This window comes from Galeopterus variegatus, unplaced genomic scaffold (assembly GCF_000696425.1).
Source record: "Galeopterus variegatus unplaced genomic scaffold, G_variegatus-3.0.2 Scaffold36, whole genome shotgun sequence".
Classification (NCBI taxonomy): Eukaryota; Metazoa; Chordata; class Mammalia; order Dermoptera; family Cynocephalidae; genus Galeopterus; species Galeopterus variegatus.
Genome location: NW_007726147.1, coordinates 1363751 through 1388490, shown reverse-complemented (window position 1 = coordinate 1388490; position 24740 = coordinate 1363751). Strand labels below are relative to the sequence as shown.

The 24740-nt window shown below is 37.0% G+C and overlaps 1 protein-coding gene and 1 pseudogene across 4 annotated transcripts in view; both read right to left on the bottom strand.

The window, feature by feature from the left end:
• Positions 1-24740, bottom strand: part of TJP1 (tight junction protein 1) — a 244214-nt gene that overhangs the window by 26973 nt on the left and 192501 nt on the right. For all 4 annotated transcript variants that reach the window (XM_008571114.1, XM_008571122.1, XM_008571130.1 and 1 more), the window contains exons 9-15: positions 9204-9343; positions 8232-8337; positions 5423-5573; positions 2672-2780; positions 1226-1445; positions 761-945; positions 566-661 (exon numbers count right to left, since the gene is read on the bottom strand). In XM_008571114.1, coding sequence (XP_008569336.1) covers positions 566-661; positions 761-945; positions 1226-1445; positions 2672-2780; positions 5423-5573; positions 8232-8337; positions 9204-9343 — 1007 coding nt within the window. The remainder of the gene's footprint in view (positions 1-565; positions 662-760; positions 946-1225; positions 1446-2671; positions 2781-5422; positions 5574-8231; positions 8338-9203; positions 9344-24740) is intronic.
• Positions 19460-21441, bottom strand: LOC103589231 (annotated as a pseudogene).

The window sequence follows — 24740 nt, the reverse complement described above, 5'->3', positions numbered from 1 at the left end:
TTACACTTAATATGACCTTACTGTCTTCAATAGCTGATACCATTAATCATGCTTCACTACCCTTTTTACATATTTGAGTATTTCTGTTAGTTTAATGACTAAAACCACTGGATCAGAGCCAGAAAGGGCTGGAGTCAAAGCCTGGTTTTGTCACTCATCAGCTGGCTGTCATCAGGAAAGTTCAGACTACAGAGAATGGTGATGATCCCAACCATAACCACCATAAGGCTCAGGTTGCTCAACTTTAACAAGGATATCTTAATTCTCACCTCACGATGTTACTGTGAGGATCCAACACGATCATGTGCTAAGCAGTTTTCATAGGAAGCCAAGAGTTTTGTAAATGGTGATTTTTCTTATTAAACAGAACTGGTAGACCAAACCAAGGACACTTCACTCAGTGTCTCCTTCCAAATTAAAAGAATGGGGTAAACTACAAATTTGTCACTTACAAAAAGTTTTATTTTTATTATGTAAACGGACTGGACTTATCCTTTTAGAGGAGTAACCGGTAAAGAAACACCCTAACTAAACCTTACGTTAAGTCAGCCTTCAGTCTACTTACTTGCAATCTGGTAAATATCTGGTTCTTCTCTTGCCAGCTTTTCTCTGGCAACATCAGCTATTGGTCCAAAGATGGTTACAGGCCTCAGAAATCCAGCTGGGGAGAAATTCAAATGAAAAACAGCATAGTTTATACTTTCTCTTTCTTAAATACTACATTAAAGGACATTAGGTTAGTCTATGGAAAATACACTACCTTCTCGAAGAACAACCCTTTCATAAGCTGGAAACTTTGTCTGAACCGGCTGAGCTGACAAATCCTCTCTGCTTTTTCGAAGATTTCTCTTGGAACTGCGAAGACCTCGGAATCTCCAGAAGTCAGCACGGTCTCCTCCTGCTGTTTTTGGAAGTGTGTACTGTACACTGGCTAATTGCTCAGCTCTACACAAGAAAAGATAATAATAAGGGTATTTAAAAAACAGAAGGGAGAAAGACCAACAATGAAGTGAAATATCAAAATATTGTATAGAAGTTCACATGCAGTTTAAATCTTAATGGTTAAAAATAAAATAGCAAGTAGTTTGTACAACTAAGTCAACTATGGATATGGTGAATACAATAAAAAATAATTCTTTACATTACCAAAATTTCCCAGTGGGAATGAAATCTTCTATCATCATTTACTTAATTCATTCTATGAGAAATATCCAAACATTCATACCTGTTCTTATTAGGAATGATGCCTCGTTCTACCTCCTTATGATTTTTGCCAATTCGAATAGCAAGCCAAGAGCCCAGTTTTCCATTGTACAAGGTATCCACGACACGGAACACCTCTCCTTTGTTAAAACTAAGTCCATAGGGAGATTCCTTTTCATATTCAAAATGAGTTCTAATATAGAAAGAATCTCCTACATCTGATTCTACAATGCGACGATAGACTAAAAGGAATCAAAGCAAACACGTTATTAACACTTAGAGGAATAAGAAATTAATCTGAATATATTATGAGAAGATGCTGCTGACAATATTAACAACAGTATTCGACAAATGCTGAATTCTTACTATGTGTCAGTTATCATACTATTTTATCTCTTGTACTCATCACCATTATCTCATAAAATGGGAACTCTTTTTTTTTTTTTCCCTTTTTGTCTTTTTTCTTGACCGGCAACGGATCGCAACCCTCAGTGTCGCGCCCGTACCGGACCGGGACCGGCAACGGGATCGCAACCCTCGGCGTTGCACCCGCACCTTGCTCAGCCAGTGAGCGGCCGGTCTGTATGTGGGATCTGAACCCTCGGCGGGAGGGCCGCCATGCTCCCAAGCGGCGCACTGTAGCAGTGCGCCACCGGGCCAGCCCTAAAATGGGAACTCTTAGTACCTCCACTTTGCAGATGAGGAACCTGATACAGAAACAGATCAAGTAACTTGTCCAAAGCCACACACTTGCTAGTTTCTACTGAGTTATCTGCAAAAATTATAGACATTCCCATATTCTAAAGTAGAGGTTCTCAAATGAGGGCAATTTTGCCCCCCACCCTCTCTGGGGACATTTGCCAATATCTGGAGACATTTCTGAATGCTGCAACTATGTGTGCTGAAGGGAGAAGAGGGTGTATGCTAATGTCATCTCACCTAGTGGCTGGAGGCTAGGAATGCTCCTAAACATTGTGCAACACACAGGACAGCCCCTAAATCATAGAATTATTTGGCCCAAAATGTCGATAGTGTCTAAGTTGAGAAGCTCTGTTCTAAATGAAAAGTGTATCTGCTTCACCACAGAGAAAATCAGGTATCCTCTTGAATTAATGCTATGTAACATCTGAGTATATTGCTTAGAAAACATCAGAACAAAATCTGGAAGCTGCCCATATTTTGTATGGTTCTGATGGCTAATCAACAAATAGAATTTTACTATGACTTATAAAGGGTTGGATGGCATTTTACTTAAAATTAAAATGCCATAAATGTTGGTCCTATTAATTATGCTCTGCTAATGAACGTAGTGTAAGATTCTGTGCCCCTAAATAAAATTAACTCTCTGAGATTAACAAATTCATTCACCATTCAACTTAGAGTGATTTATTCTAAAAAACAGAATAAATCCCTACTTAAATACTCAAACTCCTACAGGTTTATTTTCTTCATATTGACAGTATCTCACCATCCTTCTTCTTCTGAGCCAAGATGGTCACTTCTTCTCCTTTAGGAAGGTCGAGTAGGAAAAGCACAGCCTCTTCTCTTATAATATTTGTGAAATCTACATTGTTTACCTATTAAAATAAGATTTCATAAATTACTCTTGGCTGGCTTTTAAGAATATAAAAACATTTATTTACACAAGAAACAAGAGAGTCCACCAAATTTAAAAATATCATCTTTAAGAGAGAGAAATTTACTTCAGAGAAAAGAAGATGCTTTAATTTACAACAAGCAGAAACCAAGTAAATAAAGTGAGTAAAGGCATAAATTCACTTAAAGAACAGTCATAATGTATTCTGACATTAAAGAACATCTATTACAAAATCTAACCAATTTAAACCAAAAAAGGAACTTCCAATTCCAAATATTTATTATTATTATAAAATATGGCTTTAGGGGGCCGGTCCGGTGGCACACTGCTACAGTGCTCCGCTTGGGAGTGCGGTGGCGCTCCCGCCGAGGGTTCGGATCCCACATACAGACCGGTTCCCGCTCACTGGCTGAGCGAGGTGTGGGAGCAACACCAAGGGTTGCGATCCCGTTGCCGGTCCCGGTCCGGTACGGGCACGACACTGAGGGTTGCGATCCGTTGCCGGACACAAAAAAAGACAAAAAAAGGAAAAAAAAAAAAATATGGCTTTAAAATTTTAAATTATAAATTCTGTGAATGTACAATACAGCCCTATTTTTTACTGGGCACTGAAAAAGAAATGAAAAGAAAATGGGATTTTAAAAAAAGATAATATGCATTGTGGCATCCCTGAAACAGCATCTGTGTAATGTAGGTTCAATGTATACCAAGTCAATATTCACTTATATTAGAAGCTCTTAAGTGTTGAAATGAAACTTATCGAAATATCCTCAGTGACTATGTGCAGGACTACAGGTGGATTTACTTCCTTCCACGTTTTAGAAAGTTTTCGAATTAAACAAACACATACTACTTTTACAATATAAAACAAAAATGAACTATTAAGGAACATTTTTAAAATAATGTATACCCTGTTTACTTCAAAACAGGATATGAGGTGGGTATGAGAATAGATCTGTTTAATTTCCTTTGTATAGTGAACATCATTATACATGTTGTGCTGAAATGTTTTTTATTTAACTGGATTGAGAAGAATGTAAACATAGCAAAAGAATCGCAATACAATGTCAGATAGAAATCAGTAAGTTGGGGATGACACCTTGACCTTTTGACATGCTGAGTTTGAAGGGAAAGGAGGAGGACACCAGATGAAAATGTCTGAAGGGGCGCAGGAAATTGCTGAGTGAAAAGATTCAGATTATGGGCTGCTCACTTGAACAACCAAACCTGAGATAGAGACTGTGTAGCAAGAGAGAACAAGGAGCTACTGACATTCCTCAAGTTTTAGAAGAATCAGTGAAGAAGGTAGGAAAAGAACAAAAAAGGTTACAGGAGTACCAGAATGGCAGTGTTATGGAATTCAAGGAAGAAAGCACTTCAAAAAGGATATATTTAAGTCAGTCAAAACAGTGCTAAAAAATAAAGGAAAATGAAGGTTGAGGTTGACATTAGGTCAATGTTGGCTTATGAAAATTGGGATTCAGTAGTGGTTAAGGTGGAAGCCAGACTGTAAAACTACATGACCACAAGGACGGAATAGAACACAGGGAAGGGACTCAAGCACACCTTCAATAAGTTTAACAGAGAAAGGGGAGAAATAAGACAGTGGAAGACTGATGAACTACAGAAGAGAGAAAGAAAGAAAAAAAAAAAAAAAAAAAAAAACAAACTGCAAGATTTTGAAGCAGAAAGGAGTCTGAACTCAAGACATAGGGAAGAGGCAGGCTGAGTGCAGAAATAGACCAGAACAGAGGTGGCAAAGACACTCTGAGAGGCAGAGTAAATGCAGGAACTCCCACCTGATAGACTTAATCTTCTGATTAAAATATGACAAAGTCTTTATACCACAAATTTAATGGGTGTTTGGATATTTTAAGAAGAGAAGTAAGATGTAAGTAAGAAGTAAGATGTAAATAGTATTTATTCTGTTACTCGGCAACACTGCTTATGGCAAAAAAAAAAAAAAAAAAAAAAAAAAAAAAAAAAAAAAAAAAAAAAAAAAAAAAAAAAAAAAAAAAAAAGACCCCATTGGTAGACTGCATCTAACCCAAGCTCTTCTGACTTTTGCAACTGATCCTGTCCCTTGTGGGGTATGAAGCTTCAAAGCCCAGACAGCTTACGTATTTGCCTGATGTGCATTCCATCTCCATGTGCTGAGCCATTATCTGGGGTGAAGAAGGTCCCAGAGGCTGTGTGGACTGCTTCAAAAACTACTCCCATGGGAGAGGAACACCTGGTGTTGCTTGCTGGTAAGCTGTGGCACATGGCAGAGTCTTGCCAGTCTGAATGTTTAGTTGAACTTTTAAAAGACTACCCTGTAGGTATTACAGTGATCTAAGACTTATTTTCTTGTAGGTTATATCATCACCAATGACTGAAATGAAACATCACACTGCGCAGTAGCATGTAACACAGCGGTACACAAGAGCAAGTATAAGCAGTGAGAAGTGACAAGTCGAGCAGGAGCTAGACCTGATGGATTCTTAATTTGAAAGTTTAGCTGGTTCACGAAATTGTACACAGATTACAATCTAATTACAATAGTACGTCTGCTGTATTTGATGCCTTTTTTCTAAAGATCCAACTACTTTCAAACCCATATAAATTGACATACTGACATACCCTGAGAATTTGATCACCTTCCTCTAACCCTTCTTTGGCTGCAGGGCTATCTTCTAGAACACCAGCTACAAATATTCCGACATCATTTCCACCAGCCAGCCGTAAACCCACACTATCTCCTTTTCTGAATTTTACCAATTTCATGCTGGGCCTGTTAAAAGATATTTCATTTGAAAGAGTTAAGCAGCAGCTGAAAAGTTACAGCAAATTGCAACAATGAAAAACATACTCGATGAAATAAAGAACCATCATTTCTAATACTTCCCACATACCACTAATTTATTGAATAAAATTTAGGGTTAGAATTCAAATCAGATTTAATAGCACTTTTTATTTTCTGATTAACAAAATAAGTTTTTAAATATCCAAACAATACACAAGTACTGTTTTACATAACTAATTTATAAAATTACTTTATAAAATAAGGTTTTCCCAAATTTCAAAGTCTTGGGTATGTATGGTACATTTCCAATGGCTATCTTCCACCCCAATTCATACCATATCATCTCTACTGAATAACTGAAAAGTCCTATTTTATAGAGGTAGAAAGTGAAGCACAAATTGACTAATATTTCTAATATAGAAGAGTCAAAATCAGGCCCTAAGTATTATGATCTCTACATCCAACAGACAGCAGTGATTTTTAAACTTTGCAGGTGGTGGACTCTATCAGTAGTTCACAGAGTTCATTTACTCTAATGCCCATTTAAATTTTAAAATAAAAATCTTATCATTCAGCCTTTCTGGATTACCCTATATCCAATCTCTGCCCCTTTCTTCTTAGAGAGGGAATGGGAAGGAAGTAAGACACGCATATCCCTCTATCACTACTGTAGTGCTGAAACCTTGTGACACAGTTAAAATACTGATGGATGCCTTAGAAGAATGGCTGGGCAGAAACAGATCATAATTATACATTACCCTTTATATTTCCCTTCTAGGTTTTCATAACTACCCCCACATTCCCAGCCAAGACACATTGTTTTACCTATTCTGAAAGAAAAAGTCCCTTTCCTCTTAATTCACTAAGTAATAATAACCAAATTATTAGAAACTTACAGAAAATAACTTTAAAAAGCCCCAAATCAAATCAATCAATCAATCAATAAATGAGTTAAAGAGGAGAGATTTCTAGTACTTTTAAACCAACTATCTAAAGACTGTCTTAACTTACAAGGTATTCACCTTTAACCTGGTTTCCTGACCGGGAACTAACATTAGCTAGATATAAAGAACCTGTAGGTTAGATGAGGTCTCTTGCTGCCAGGAATGCTGGCATCCTTGATCCCTCCCTGAAACTACTTACCAGCTTTATCATGGATGGTCTGAGTCCCTTGCTGTGGTGATATGTTACTTTTTCAACCAAGTCAAAAGCATTCTCACAGACTCCTCTATACAACTATACAGAACAAACTACACAGAAAGCTCTTTAAACATTTCCTCAAAGTCCTTAAGACTCCAAGTCCTTGGAAATCATCTTCTAACACTGACCAATCTAGTGTGCTTCAAAAAGTAAAAAGAATTGAATGTAGTCTGCACCATCTAGCAACACCTGGATTTTGAAAACCACTGTTAGAGGACAGCTTCAGGCCAAATCTCACAGTGTCATATGCCCTAGGTAAGTGACTTTATACTTTGTCCTATCTGCATAACATCGACTACTGTACTTGCAATAACAAAAAGTAGACCCACTATTTATGCCTCACATCCATCCACTGGATTTGAATAAAAAAATAAATCTTTCCTGGCTCAGCTACTAATCTCACCCACATCCTCAAACCCTCTTTGGTATCTGTTCTGTAGGGCTCTCCCAGGGAAGGAGCCCTCTGGAATCTTATCCTTAAAGTTTCCTAAATCTTAAAGACATAAAAGTTTTCAAGCAATTCCCAAGAAAGGAAAAAGAAGGGGACAATGCCATTACAACTTATAAAAGTTTGCGTTATCAATTACCTAGCACTAAAAATGTACGAACTATTTCCCTCTGCCTAGCTGGGTCTTCAAGTAACAACCCAATTTTCTGCAGCAGAGAAAATAAATGAGAACAAGGAGGTCTAGATCTAATTCACTTTAAAAATCTGCTAGTTTTCAATTATTCATATCATGTCCCTTTTACTACACAGGAAACAAAAATCTAATTTTGATGACGACGACAGTTTGAAATGTGCTTACAAAATTTTCATCTTAATTCCACCAAGTATAAAATATAAAGTAATAAAAGGTGTGGGATTATCAAAAACTTACTTTTGAGTTGCTAACTAATGTAGAACAGGTTCTCAAATGGGTGATTGTGCCCCAGGAAACTTTTGGCAATGTATGGAGAGATTTGTGGTTGTCAAAACTGGGGGAGTGCTACTGGCATCTAGTGACCAAGATGTTACTAAACATGCCACAATATACAGGACAGCTCCCCACTCCACAATAAACAACTACCTGGCCCAAAATGTCAATAATGCTGAGATTGAGAAACACTGATTTTTTTTTCCTTTCTTTAAATGCTAGGCTTTAGAAAGCTTGCGGAAATTCTGATGTCTGAATAGAAAACAATTTTTTACTTTTGTAGTTCCTGACCTAAAAACTAGGTAGGAGACAGTGGTGAGAAAGAAAACGTCCAAAAAGTTTCTTTCATTATTCTCTAATCTCTAACTGACTCTATCATATAAGAGACTGTTAAATAAAAAAAGAAAGAAATTAACCACAGCGGTATATACTATTTTAAAAAGTATATGCAATATGGTTTGCAATTGAATTCTCACTCTAAATGTGCTTAACAATGGATAAAGAAGACAATACAACTTCAAAGTTGCTTTACCGAAGAATCCCATCTTCATGAGTTGAATTAGGTAGGACACCATCAGATGGACTGACAGGTAAATCCACATCTGGTTGTCCAACCTGGGCATACACAGGCTTTGGTTCTAAGAGAAAGAAAATTTAAATTGTGCAGGACTCACTTTATAAAAACATGGAACAATAATGTAAGCAACCAGTGAATAGCCAAACAATAAAAAGCCTACAAAATGTATATGATTTATCAGCAAAAATAAGTTTGGAAAACCTGAAAAGGAACATACATATTACATGTCTTAAAGTACATTTTAAGTTATAAATTCTGAAGTCTTTATAACAAGTATGCATGTTACATGACCACTTGTGCTTTCCACAGATCCAACTGTTAGGGTTTGAAAAATGTATTCTCTAGGAAAGAATAGATTTAAGAACCATGTTTCTCTTTAAGACTGTCCTAAAGTAGCCACCTTTCCTCATTATGGTAAAATTTGTTTTTAAATATCCATATTCCTGCCACCAACCAAGCAGAGCAACACAGAGACCTGAGAGAAGGAAATGAGACACATTAGAAACAAAATCTCCAAGCCTTTTGGGCAACCGATCTTAGAACCTTGCAGGTTTTTATGTCTGGTCCTCATTTATAGCTTTATAAGGTATATTTGAAAACACATTAAGTAAATTAACTTTTGTTTTTAAAAACTTAAAGCCAATCTGATGTTTCTCTTTAATGAGAGGTTTGGAGAACAACCTTACTAACTGCAAGTAGCTGTAAATCATGAATATTTTCTATCTAGGAGATAAAGAAAAACATTCATAAAAGGCTACTAAACCATGCCAATCTCCTATCCATAAAGAAAATGCTGGAAGTCATACACAGAAAAATTCACACATGTGTAATAATAATAACTGCATCTTTAAAATCTTCTGTAAATCCTGATAATTACTTTTGTCTGAATGCAAATGTTTTATAAACTTACTATTTTGTTAAGCTTACCTGGAAGAGTAGGTGTTTGTTTCTCATTTCTTTCAACTGTAACTTCTTCCACTGTTTTAGGTGTGTGATCATCTGTATGCTTTACAGGAGTTGAGATAGCCCCAGGTTTAGAAATTCTCTCTTCCTCTCTGCTCCGGAGACTATACATTATTAAAATAAAAAATTAGGAGCATAAGGATGATTCTGAAAATCATTATAAGAGAACAGTATAAGAAGAGGCAAGACAACTTCAAAACACAATGACAAGAGACTTGCTGTAACAGTTACCAAAATATTATAAAAACATTGTAATTAAGAGCAGCATTACCATAGAAACAGATGAATAGATGAATGTAACAAAACTGAAATGGAGAAATATATCCACAGTAGCAAAATACATTACAAAAGTAGCATTCCAAAACTGCTGGAAAAGAAGATACTATTTAATAAATGGTAGTGAGACAACTGTCCGCAAATTCAGAAAAAATATATCCCTATGCATATCAATGACAAAAATAAATTGATTTCAGACGAAATAAAGTCCTAAGCAAAAAAATTTTAAACATTTATATGATTGAGAATAGAAAAGGCAAGGCCTTTTTTAAAAAAAAGACTCAATACACAAAAGCCACAGCATATCAACAAAAGTAATTACAAAAAATAAACGAAGTTAAAAGACATGCAAATAACTGGGTGCAATGGGTTGAATGTGTCCCCCAAAGGTTCGTGTGTAGGAAACTTAAACCCCACTGTAACAGTGTTAAGAGGGTGGAAAATTCTATTGTGGTATTTAAAAGGTGGGGCCTTGAAGAAGTGATTAGATTGTGAGGACTGTACCCTCCTCAATGGATTGATCCGTTGATGGAGTAATAAGTTGATGGTTTAATGGGTGGTAATGGTCATGGTTCTGATGGCTTTCAAAGGAGAGTAAGTGAGGAGGTTAGATCTCTCTTTTTTTTTTAGCCAACCTCCATGTGAGGTAATTTATAAGCAACAGAAACAGACTAATATTGTGAAAAACATATGTATTGAATTGAACCAAATAAGATAGTTTTTTTTGGTTGAAAAACAGCTGAATATTAGCAATTTCATATAGTTTGACCAAACAAATTGTAAGACTTCAATATTAAGACTATCTATCAACCTAACAACATTTATAAGAATTTGGTATTTAGAAAAATAGGCTGGCCAGTTAGCTCAGATGGTTAGAGCACAGTGTCGTAACATACGGTCAAAAGTTCAGATCCCTGTACCAGCCAGCAGCCCTGCCACCCACCCCTGTCAAATAAAGAAATATAGATCTATAAATCAGTTGGACAACTCAAGAGAAAAATGAAGAAATGCTAAAGCAATTTACCACAAAGGACATACAAATAGATAACAAACATGTAAACATGTTCAACCTCACTACTAACTGGGAAATGCAAATTAAAATAACTACAAATTATCTTATTGCCCATGAGAGTATTCACGTGATAACATCAACTATAGAGAAGGACATGGAAAGAGACATATAATGATGGTTAAAAAAAAAAAAAGTGTACAAATCTCTGAGGGCAAAATGGAAGTTACTTATCAAAACAAAAATGAAAATACGTCATACCCTGTAATTTTGCTTCTATGTTTATGCAAGTGAAATACTAACATATGTGCCCAAGAAGACATTTATAAGAATATTCATTCTGATATCAGTTTTAATAACAAAAACTAAATGTCCATCAATTCCCCCCCCAAAATATAAATTATAAAAATTGAACCAATATATTTGTTTAAAAAAGAGGCCAATAAATATAACTTGGACATAAAGATAAAATCAAGAGCTATAACTTTTTTTTTTTTAAAAAGATGACCGGTAAGGGGATCTCAACCCTTGACTTGGTGTTGTCAGCACCACGCTCACCCAGTGAGCAAACCGGCCATCACTATATGGGATCCGAACCTGCGGCCTTGGTGTTATCAGCACCGCACTCTACCGAGTGAGCCACAGGCCAGCCCCAAGAGCTATAATTTTAAAAGTTATCAGGTATAGATGGTTTTACAGCTGAGTTTTGTCAACCTCTGAAAAACAATTTGTTTCTTTAATTACCCTAGACCATAGAAAAATATAAAAAGCTCTCTAATTTTTAAAAACTTTATTTCCAAATGTACATAGTAATACAGAAAACAGTATCACAAAACCCCATGTACACATTTTCAATAATTATTAATATTCTAGTGATCAGCAATTCAATCTGAGGCTAGCAGAACCTTAACACCCAAACCTTGACAACGACAGTACAGAGAGAAAACAATAGATATTTTTCATTAAGAATGAAAGAAAAAAATTCTAAATAAAATACTAGCTAAGGGAATAAATATAGCGGCATATTAGAAGTGATGGATTTTGGACGTGACTAGCGTCATTGTGCACACAATAAGCACCAGCACAAAACAGCCACCGGCCTTGTCTTCTACTCCATCATCAAGCTCCTCCCTGTTTCCCTTTACTAGAAGCCTCCTGACTTAAACAGAAACCCCTTTTGCTTCTGCAAGGATGCAGTTTTCCACCCCAATCTACATTAGCATAGTGACCCTCCTTGATAGTATCAGCCAGCCCTTGGCACACTATATAAGCTCTACCAACCCCACACCTAGTACTCTCCCCCATTTTCAGGGCAGCCCAGGGCTGTCCTCCATTTTGAGTACAGCCCAGCAGATTTCCTTCTTTAATAAAGCTTGAACGGTACCTGGCATCTCAGCTCACTTTCTTTCAAGAAGATTATTTATAGGATTATTCAAGAGTGCAAGGCCAGTTCAACATTAGGAATCTATCGACATAACTCATTATTACATCCAAATATTACAGAAAAAAAAGTTAATATCAAACAGGCGCTTGAGAAAATTCAGCAGTCATATAAAAACCGTGAATAAAGCAAAGAAACAGGCAAAATAATTATGAAAGAGACCATTTTCTAAAACCAACAACAAGCATCCTATTAAATAGTGAAATGCTGAGTGTATTTACACCAAAATGAGTAACGTGATACCTGCCAAAACTAATGTTATTCACCCTGATTTTGAAGACTCATGTAATATAACCATGAGATATTGGGTAAAAAATTTTAGTGAGTATTAAAGACTACTAAAAAATTATCTGAATTAAGAGAATTTTAATTACGTTTAAAAAAATCAACAGATGTTTTTTCTCAGTATCAATAATCATGGAAATAAAAAGGAAAAAATATGCCAGTAACAATAGCATTAAAATTTCCAAAACTCCTAGAGAAAATCTGTACAATCTCAGACAAACCTTAGAAGTGGGAGACTTTCATAAGCAAGACAGATATCCAGAAGCCATAAAGGAAAGATGAAAATATCTGACTAGATTAAATTTTTTTAATTGCACAGGAAAAGATATTATAAAGACATATTTGCAACACATTTGCCAAAAGTGCTATTACTAACTGATGAAAAAGATCAGCCCAACGGAACAATGAGGAAGAAAAATGAACCAGGCAATTTACTAAGTCAAATCCAATGGTCAATACTCTTATGAAAAGACGCTACACTCAACTGCTAGGAAAATATCAATTCAAAATAAGGAGTTACAATTTAGCAACCATCAGACTGGTAAACATGGGATTCAGAGGAACAAGTGTACTCTCACAGTTTACTTTTGAAAAGTAATCTGTCATTATCCACTAAAATTTTTAAACACAAACATACTCTTTGACCACTTTAGAAATAAAAAGCACCAACATATAAAATCATGTACAAAGATGCTTACTGCAATGTTGCACGCACAGGTAGAAACCCAGAAATAGATTTTCCATATTATGGAAAGCTTCTTATCAAAAGAATAAACTGGAAGAATGTTCATTTTGTATTGTTAAGTTGAAATAAGCTAGCTGGGAAATAACTGCAGAGGCTGATCTTTTTTAATTATTAAAAAAATCCAAACTCTGTATATGTCACTAAATGCCTGTACAAATGGGGAGAAAGGCTTAATTCAAGAGGAGTGGGAACTGGGGGTGAAGTGGAGTTGGTATATTCTCCTTGTTCCAAAAAGCATACATTATTTTTATAACTGAAGAGAAAAACTATTAAAATAAGTTATAATGTACAGACATGAAAATAACTCCTAAACAAAATGCTAAGATGCACAAATTACAGAATACATATGGTGTGACATCATTTAGGTATTTAAAAAATTCTCTATATATGCGTATACCTACAGAGACAGACATGTTCATACATGCCCATGTGTAAAAAAAGACCTAGATGGACATAACCAAATAGACAACAGTGGTTCACCTGGGAGAGAGAAGCAGCCAAAACAGTAGCTGGGAGGAATTTTAGATTTATCTCTACTATTTCAATTTTTACAAGAATATATTTATATATTACTTATAAAAATTGAAAAGATTGAAAACTACTTTTAAAATAAAGATTAACTTTACACAAAAAAATTTGGTTTTAATTAATACTTATTATTAGCAATCTCTTATCAAGAAAATGTTTATTCCCACGTTTTTCACCAAAGGGGTAAAACGTAAGCACTTTTCATAGTTTTTATTTTCATGGTTATTTAACCATTCTGTGTGGGTGTATTCTACTTTTAAATTACATATCTAAGCTACACGTAAGTAAAACAGTCTTTTAAGAAATATATTTTAAAAAGTCAAGATATTTTCTAGCTCAAATCAGAATGAGCTACTTTTAAATCATAAAAGGTCAAAAGTTTTAGCCACTGCTTATGTAATAACATATCAGAATTAGCTAAGTATAAATAAACATAATTAAAGCTTTATCCCCTAATTGCACTCTGCTCCTTAGATTAATGGCAGTACAAAATAGTAAATTCTCCCTGCATTCTTTGCATTAAAAAATACAAATTATATATATATATATTGTGAATGACATTCAAGAACAATATAATTTTAGTTTTATTATTTTTTTTACTATATTTATCATTACACAATGTAACCATTTTTTGTGGCCCTTTACCAATTTCTCAATAAACCCCCCTCCCTCGTTCCACCTCTGGTGGCCTCAGTAATGTTCTCTCCTTTTGAAAGCTCAAGGAATTACTGTGATTGTTCTATCTTTTTTTTTTTTTTTTTTTTTTTTTTTTTTTTTTTTTTTTTTTTTTTTTTTTTTTTTTTTTTTTTTTTTTTTTTTTTTTTTTTTTTTTTTTTTTTTTTTTTTTTTTTTTTTTTTTTTTTTTTTTTTTTTTTTTTTTTTTTTTTTTTTTTTTTTTTTTTTTTTTTTTAATAGCTCCCACTTATGAGTGAGCCCATGTGGTATTTCTCTTTCTGTGCCTGGCTTATTTTGCTTAACATAATTTTCTCTAAGTTCATCCATGTTGCTGTGAATGGCAGAATTTCATTCATTTTTATGGCAGAGTAGTATTCCATTGAGTACATATACCACCACACTTTTCTCATCCAGTCATCTCTCAATAGTCATTTAGGTTGGTTCCAACTCTTGGCTACTGCAAACAGAGCTGCAATAAACACTGGAGTGCAGGTATCCCCTTCGACATGATGATTTCCATTCCTTTGGGTATACACCCAGAAATGGGATTGCTGGATCTATCTGTAGTTTTGTTTGAGGAATCTCCATATTGTTTTCCATAATGGCTGCACTAATTTACAGTTCCACCAACAGTGTAGGAGGGTTCCCCTTTAAAGAACTATATAATTTTAACAGTTCTATAGATATCTGTTGTTCTGCAACAAGCAGAATGTAAACTATTTGCTTTAAAAAGATAACAAAAGCAAATTATTTCAATTAATTTTCTTCTTTCTTCCAAAATTCAAAACGTGACTAATCTTGGTATCTACCTTACAAATACAGTATTTTAACTCAAATGCTCTTCCCAATGATAACTAACAGATTGTTGTTTGTCACACAATTAGGGCCCTTGCTCCTCATATTACACAAAATGCCTGCCAGTATTCCCATCTTTGGCTATTTTTTATATGCCACTATCACCTTTTTGTCCTGTGAAATAATTATTATGACTTAAAGCAACCAGCAACCTTTCAGAATAATATTTCATGGATGAAACTCACACCATTCTATTAAATTTTTCATACAATTAATATTTGGAAAATTATTGCTCTTCTTAGTGCATTTCCATTATTAACCAAGAGATGGAAGCATTATTCAATAATACAAGATCTACAGCAGTGCTGTTTAACAGAATTATAAAGTGAGTCAATTATATAATTTATAATCTTCTAGAATCCACGTTAAATGAGGGGAATCAATTACTAAATTTTATTTAAATCAATTTATCTAAAATATTACTATAGCATGTAATTAATATAAATTATTAATGAGGTATTTTACTTTATTTTTTGTGTACTCAGTCTTCAAAATCACACTTACATCTCAATTTGAACTGGCCACATTTTCGCACTGCTACAGTGCACCGCTTGGGAGCGTGGCGGCGCTTCCGCCGAGGGTTCGGATCCCACATACAGACCGGCCGCTCACTGGCTGAGCGAGGTGCGGGAGCAACACCGAGGGTTGCGATCCCGTTGCCGGTCCCGGTCCGGTACGGGCGCAACACTGAGGGTTGCGATCCGTTGCCGGTCACGAAAAAAAAGACAAAAAAAAAAAAAAAAAAAAAAAAAAAAAAAAAAAAAAGGAAATGAACTGGCCACATTTCAAATGCTTTACATTTGTCGTGGCACATGATTATGTGTTGAGAAATGTATATCTTGAGTTACAGTATAGAATGTTTTCAAACACTGAAAATGTTCTATTATGAGTAAATGTGACCACTAAGTCAAGATAAAAACTAAATTTACACACATGGAATTAATCTACAATCAGTGGTAATTTCTAAAAAAACTGGTCAGGCTGTTATAATAAAAATACATTTTCCTCCAAATCATCCTTGTTAGCTTAATGGCTCTCAAATAGTACTTAAGCTTTAAAAATTAATTTTTGCTATTACAAGGAAAGCTGACTTATATAAAAACCATCTATGTTCTGAGTCAGACTCATATTTAACTGCAATACCCCAGCTCTAGTAGCCTAGAAATAAATTTCAGGCATTCTAAGGTACCTCAAGACTCCCTTAATAGCATTTCTGTTTTTCTCCAGAAGAAAAGGAGATAGGTTTCGATTTTTAGATTTTTAACTTGCACATATCAATCTAATAGTAATGACCCACACATTCATCTACAAGTGTTGAGGTGGTTAAAAGCTCTATAGAAGACAGTGTTAGACAAAGAGTATGGAAAGGAGTCTCTCAAGAGAATTTTTATAGTTCACATAAATGGACTCATTGTAGACAGAGCCTTAAGTTTTACCCAACTCACATGTCAGAAAAGAGTAGCAGAATAACACACACAATCAGACCAGCAAGAAGTAACAGACTGTTTTAGGTGAAAAACTTCAGGTATAAAATCACAACTGTTTGGGGCCACTTAGTGTAGGCAAATTGTGGAAGACGGGCAACTTGGTCAGCAGAGGGACTTAGAGAGACACTACAGGAGGAAGGGTGTGTTCCCTCAGAGTGCTCCTGCAGTGCACAGCAGCCAAAGTACTCGGTGGCCAGCAGCGTGCCCCGTAGCGTGCCCCAGAGACTCAATGTCTCCAATGATACAATTACCCATGAATGGCTTTCCTAAGCACCCTAGAGGGCGAATGTCCTCAGAATGTTACAGCCATTGTTGATTCTCTAAATTTTATATAGAAACAAATCGATATTTACACACTGAAGATGTTCCTTGATAGCAATTAAAAAATTCTTTCTGGACTGGCACACAAAAAATTCTAGAGATGAGAAAGCAGAAGATATATACAGATTCTGAGCTGGTACTTGGGCATATAAGTGAGAAAAGTTGCCCAGGAAGTATACTGAGAAGGCAGGGACAATAATTACCCTATACCCACTATGTTGTATTTGTAAGCTAATTTCTCACAATGAGTTGTTCTTTACATGTAATCTATTTTCTAGAAATATACGTGTGCATGTGTATGCTTTTGAAAAAAATGAGAATATTTCATTTTGACAAGTGGTTTTCAAGCAATAATCTAGAAACATGTCTTTACAAACCTTACTATGTTGTACAGTTTCTTGCCTTACATGTTGGTTATTGTGACTAGCCTACTCCATCCTAATTAGAGGGAAAACAGATCTGCTGTTCAAAAGCATAATTTTTGTGGAAATGGAGGATCTTTTTCTCACTTAAGGGATAGTGTTGTTAGGCCTTCATAGGTGGTATAATGTTTATTTTGATTAATACTCAAAGTAAACAGCCCTTTGGTTGTGTGGCATGTTTGGTAAATTTTATAACTGGAGACCAATGTTATAATAATCTTATTTATTAAGATCCTCTCAAAAGGAATAGATGATTGTCCTACATTTTTTAAATTTGGAAATGAGATTTTTCATACATTCACTACTTTTACACATTGAACAAGTGGAACAGTCTGTTTTTGAATTTCATATTTTTTGTATTGTACTTGTAGAAGAAAAAAATTATCAGTTGATGGAGTAAATAAAATTTACACTTTTACTTTTTAAATACTGGATATAAGGTATAATATTTAAGCCTGCCTTTTTGCCATTAGATCCATGATCTCTTAAGGGTTTAAATCTATCAGCAATCACTGAACACACTGTTACAATGGAAACCCATCAACTATGGTACTCCTTCAGTCTTGCCCCCCACAAAGCATATAAAAAACAAAACCTCAGGTTGGAATTTCAATATAGTAACCTAAAATTCCCAAGGATTGAAAATAACAGTTGGCTCACAAAAGTTCAGGATGGGTCATCAGTGTTCCATTCACTTTAAAATGTTAGATCAAACATCTTACTAAAAAAGCACTTAGTAATATTTCAAATAACAGATGACTTAAAAAAAAAAGAAAAAGAAGAAAAAAACATCTTTCATGTTCTCCCTTAAAAAAATCCACTTTTTCCAAAACAGAGAAAAACAGTTCTTGGAACTCCAAATCATTCTCTCCTTTGCTCTTGAATTCCAGTCACATGGGTCATCTTGCTGTTCTTCCAAGAGGTCGGGGGTATTTCCACCTCAAAAACAGCACATGCTGTCTTATTCTGGAGTGATCTTCATCTGGCTGGCTCTTTCTTATCTATTTCAAGATGATGTGGCCTCAGAGAAGACTTCTTCCCTGAGCATTGTTGTATGATACTGTCCCCTCTCTCTTCACTATCACACAACTGAAAAAAATTTTTTTTGTACAGGTACATGCGCGCGCGCGCACACACACACACACACATTTATTTGCTTAAAATTCCTCTTTTCCCTATAATTTTATAATCCGTAAGAAAAAGGATTCAAAAAAGTATTTCATTGTGCTCAGTTTAAAAAAACACAAAAATGAACATCAGGATTATTGACATATGCTAATATGCTGAACTAAAAAGTACATAAAAACCACCTGGCTATCAACACCTGTGACTCAATTTACAAACGCAATGACAATTTCCATACGAACATTCTAAGAACCCTCAGGTGGAGGAAGTGCGGCGATGCCACCTCCTCCTGGGGCCTGGTTGAGCGCCTGTCTCCAGGACCCACGGTGACCACACTGCCTGGACACACAGCCTGGAGGCTCTTCCAGCACCCCCAAGAGGAACACAGGGTGGATGTCCAGTGCTCAAAGACCCCCATATACCACTCAATTAACATTAAAAACATTTTTAAACCATTCAAAGTCTGTGCAATAAAGAGATACTATTAAATAGTGAAATCCACTGGTTCTTTAGAGGGAACTTTCCACTAGAGGGGTGGCACTGTGTGTTTAGACTGTTTAACACATGGCTCTACCAGGAACCGTATTCCGTCCATGACACAGATGACTTGTGGTCATCCCTCAGGGTCCTAATGGTCAGCTGTGAAAAGCTGGTGTCAAGTCATACCTGAGAGTCCCTTGCTTGTACAAGCTGATGCTCAGCAGTGGCTGGACGGGCCCCGAAAGAAACTGGAGTGCTGGGAGATCGAGGGAAAGGGAAGAAATGATTTACACCTTACCAGAGCGAAGCAGACAAGGGGATCATGAGGCTGAAGGCTAGATTGCTCCTCAGGGATGTGCTGTCTGTCACCAGAACCCCAGCCAGCTCCACAGCAGTCCCCCCTCCTCACTGGATGGGCAAAGACACACAAACTCTCCCAAAGCAGTGGCACACGTACAACCCAGACGTCTCCTGTGGGTCTCTGAAGGGCAGGATCCCATTCTTGCAAGCAGAAGACCCAGGCACCCACCAGATTTAACTGCAACAAAACAGAAATGATTCTTCCCCAAGCCTACAGAGCACTTGCTGCAAATTTACTTTTAAAACAGCTGTAGGTTTCCAAGTAATTTCTGGAACATATAAGAGTTCCAGTGCACACGTGTGGCTGAATGACATGCAAGCCAGTCTGATTCAGAAGTCCTGTAGTTCTGAAATCCAGGGCCTCAGGATTTGAGAAAGTCCCATGATATCTATGGCTTTTCCAGCGATGATCTTCTTCACAGCCACTTCCACTTTTTTGCCATTGAGTGTGTACAGGATGCCCTTGGTTTCCAGGATGATGTTGGAGACATGTCGCATAGGCAAGCCCACACGGAGGTCCTTGTGGATCCTCTTCACCAAATCAGGCCAGAATGTGTGCTCAGAAGCCATCTTCAGGAACAGAAGTACCCTCTCCTCCCATCCTTGTTATACTGGGGGACACACAAGCTGTCCATCACCTCCTCGAAGACTTCTACAACACTGTAGGTTTCGGAGCTGCCAAACCACACTCTGTTGGTGTTGAGTATGCTGTCACTCCAGCAAAGCACAACAATGTCCCTGGTCTTGGGGTTGATTCTGCGGTAGTCGCTGTGCACCCAGATACCAGGGAATTTGGAGAAATACACGTTCCTGTACTTGTTGCCATTCTTATTGTTCCAGAAGTGTGTAGGCTGGCAGGGAAGCAGCTTAGTACATACCAGCTTGGCACTTTCTCTCCAAATGGTCCTTCCTTCCACATTCCACGGCCATGCCCAGGTTCCAGGCCTGAATCTCCCCTTTATACACAGGAACAGAAGAATTCTGGCCCATGAAGCAGGAGATGACGTCAATGCCGCCTGAGATGGAGTCCAGCAGAACAATGCTCTTATTTTTGTAGACATACTCATGGCTTTGGGCTTTCAGGAGGAACCCAGTAGACAGGATCCTGAGAAACATCTGGAGATTGTGGGTTTCCACTGGCTTCACGTCTTTCTCTTCGAGCACGGACAGCCACCTGGCACCCATTCCCAGGATGGTGATGCCTATCCTGTCAACCAGGTCCCAAAGCATGTTGGGCATCGGGACCAGGGGGAGCTGTCATAGGAGACCACAGATGCTCACATGGCAAGAGCGGACACCATCCAGCCAACCGTGGTGTAGTACAGGAGGATGTCGCAGCTGGTCATGTCACTGTGAAGCATGTGTTCCTTCAGGTGCTGGATGAGGGTACCCCCGCGGAATGCACTATGCACTTGGATGCTCCAGTCGTGCCCGACGAAAACATGATGAAGAGAGAGTGGCCGAAGGGTAGCTGCTTGAACTCTAGCTGGGGGGCTGGCTCGCCTGCCTGGATGGAAGAAAATCAACCAGGAACATGCCATTTGGAATCTTTGAAATGTCCATCTTCTCCTTAGAGGTAATGTGAGGAATCACCACCACATTTTCAAGTCTGGTAGTCTTCTGACCACCTGTGGTAGCCAGCCCATGTGTCTGTGCTCTTTGCCACTGTAGACAACAGCTTCCCCAGAGAAGGTGAACTTTGGCTGAATTTGTGACAACTGGTCCAGGATACCATTCACACTGAAGCACAGGGATATGGAGCTTCAGATGGCACTGATACGTGCTATGGCCAGCACCACTTCCACTGTGTGCACACTGTTGGGTAAATAACCAACAACCCGGTCTCCCTTTTTCATACCCATTCTCCTCATGGCTGCAGCAAACAAAGCCACCTCAACTCTTCAAAAGTCACCTTCACAATTTCCTCTTCACCTTCCCTTGCAACAGAAAGGGTAACTATCTCATTCTCTTTGTGCCACAGGAGGTTTTCTGCATAGTTCAGACAATTGCCTTTGAACTACTCGGGGACATCTGTGATCCCCTGTCCACATCTGGGTCCACAACCTCATCATACATGTGTGAGACGGCAATTCCAAGGAATTTCCAGAACTCTGCCCAGAAGTCTGAATATGACTCAACTGACCATTGGTACAAGTCATCATAATTCTCCAGTGCCAACCAGAAGCAGTCCATCTATGTGCTCTTCCTTCTGTCAGGCTCCCACATCACTCCAGGATCTTCCCTAACCTGGCCCACACCTCCTTGGACATGGCTGTGGCAGGGCGGCCAGGGCTGCAGCAGGGACCCAGCTGGGGTTGCCAGATGGGCAGGGTGGCGGCCTTAAATTCTTTATAGCATTTCCCACTAATAGAAATTATTTTTTCATATTTTCAAACTTATTTATCTGCTTTCAACATTTGGATATAATGTCTATAACAGCAGGGATCTTGCCTAGTTTGTTCAGGACATTTATAATCATATGCTGATAACATATACATGATATTGATAAATATTTGTTAAAAGAAGAAATAGCAAGATAGTGTCCAAATTACTGGTTCAAAAAAAAAAATCTCTCAGTCTTCACTACTGAACATTCACTATGCCATCTGTTGATCACTCAAAACCAACTGCATCAGTCAAGTTGTAACGCAAAGGAGCCATGGAATAAAAGTCATCAATCAGTTGATTAATCTCATTGAGACACTTAATGAAGCCTATCCTTCTACCCGGCCCTTTCTATTTTTCACAGATGAAGGAGAAACAGAAAAAACAACCAACCAACCAACCAAAAAACCCCACAAAAACAAAGGTAAAGGACTTCACAGTGTGTCTGAAAAAGAAAATGTAGTACTGCCTCCACCAAGTTAATTACCAATAGTATCTTTGGTAATTCTTGCTTAGAATAAGGCACCTAGCAAATTGGAGGTACAAAACCATTTTTACTTAAACCGAAGATTAGTAAATAAAATCAAAAAGTGAAAAGACAGTCACTTTTCCACATTTGAAATTATAAAAAATATGTTCAATTGATATATTAGAATGTTTCAACAATAATTTTTAGCCTACTGGCAAAGTTTCACGTATGTTCCAAAAAGAACTAAGCAATATCTGACAGGAACTATATGTAGTAGGATAAAAGAATACTTATAGCTCTTTTTTTTTCCCCTTTTTTCATGTCCAGCAACGGATCGCAACCCCCAGTGTCGCGCCCATACCAGACCAGGACCGGCAACGGGATCGCAACCCTCAGTGTTGCTCCCGCACCTCGCTCAGCCAGTGAGCGGGACCTGGTCTGTACGTGGGATCCGAACCCTCGGCGGAAGCGCCACCACACTCCCAAGCGGCGCACTGTAGCAGTGCACCACCAGGCCGGCCCTTTATAGCTCTTCTAATATCAAAGAAAACAATTATGAAAGGTTAAAGGAGAAGTAAGGTATGTAAATAAAAAACCCTAGAACTTTAATTTAAAAGCCAAGAGTTCTGTGAGGTATTAAGCAGATATATTACATGCCCTATGTGCACATGTATCAGGAATTCCCTAGCACTCTTAGAAAACTGATAATATGGGTGAATTGTATAGATAAAAGGTTTTGATCCCAAATATATGATCTTAACTTGGCTTAACACTTGGATTTAGGATAGAAATTTTCATTCATAAAATTTGATTTTACTATCATGTATTTGTTATAAGCCATAGCAAAGCTAACACTACTAGATTCAGAATTTAGTGGAGGCATTTCTCTCAGGAGAAATAAACAATTAATAAAGAGAGTATTTTAAATTTTTACAAAGTTTCAACCTTTTGAAAATAGCACTGCTCTCAAGAACTTCCGAAGCAACCACTTTCACAAAATGGATAATGCTAAATATAAATTAGACTGTTTTTCTATTTGTTAAAACACATTCCTTAAACACTTTGGACAACAGCTTAAGCCTTAGATAAACATTATCAACTTCATGGAATGACTGGGTGTAATACAAAATGTAAATCTTAACAATCCAAATCTTTCACAGTTAGACCTTATTCTATTAGTCTGAGCTTTTACTGTATTAAAATTTTTTCAATATTGCACCTGTTTATGATTAATCAATAGCACCAGTCACTTTTATAAAGGTTTATAGAACAGAACAAAAAAAAGTAAATATATGTTGTTCCCCTAGAAAGAAAAGCCATAAAATTAGTCTGTCAAATTAACTGTAAATACCAGGGAGAATACAATATAACCAAACAGAGCCTCAGAACATGCCCTGCAAATCAAATATTCTCTAGTTATTCAGGGATTACTGTAAGATCAATGAAATAATCTTTTCAGTGACAACTATATGGTAATCATCAAGAAACAGTGCCACCATTAACTGCGGACTCTCTCAGTATTCCCAGTTCCTACAGTGCAAAAGTCTTAACCCACAGTGGGCTCTGAAGCAATACTGAATAAAATACAAAACAAAGCAAACAAGCCCAGCAGCACACATGAAGGTATAAGAAGATCACTAATAATTCTCTTTATGCATGTAATTATCTTTTAATTTAAAAACAAAAACTCCAGACCTGAGATTGGTACACTTTTTCTGTAAGTGGCTCTCTTGGCTGTATAGCCTCTCTGTTACAACTTCTGAATTATGCCACTGTAGGATAGGTTTCCGATAAAACTTTACTTACGAAACAAGACAGCAGGCTTTATTTGGCCCGTAGGCTATATAGTCTGCCAACCCTTGTCCTAGAAAACAGTGAGGGTGCTTTCCTCATCAAGTTATAATGAAGAACAACCTCATGTGTTTTTCTCAGAATTCTCTCCATACATTTGCTCTCTAAGAAAACACTATCACGCAGAGGAACATAAGTAGGTCATTACAACAATGGAACTGTTTATAGATTTTTGTTCCCTGAAGATTAAGTAGCAATTAAGCTACTTTCTTTCTTTCTCTACACCAGTAAGGTCAAAGATTTGAGTTAAAAGACCAAGAGTTTTAATCCTGGCCCAATCCCTCATCAACTCCGTAACCCTGGACTTTACCACAATCTCTCAACTTTACCTACAGAATGAGGAAATCTTCGTAGAAATGGCTAAATATGAGCAGATGTGGAAGCATTTGAAAACTCTAACTACTACTAATTACCATAATAATGATAGTAGCAAACATTTGTGCCAGGTATTGCAATTGATTTAATTCTGAAGACAACTTTGTGATGCACAACCTGCCTACTTTACCGCAGATGAGGACACTGAAGCAGAGAGGTTTCAAAGTTATGCAAGCAACCAATGGCAGGCCTGGACTTGAACCCAGGAAGTCTGTCTCCAAAGCCCAAAGAAATTGCTATGTTCTATCGCCTCTCACAAAATGAAGAGATCAGCAGATAATCTAAAGACATACAAAAATATTCAGAAATCTAGGAAGAGAACACAGCAGGGCTGATGCTTACCAAGACAGACTTCTTACACAGTAAATTGAAACTTTTCTCACAGAGACCAAGTCAGTTTGATATCACTTCT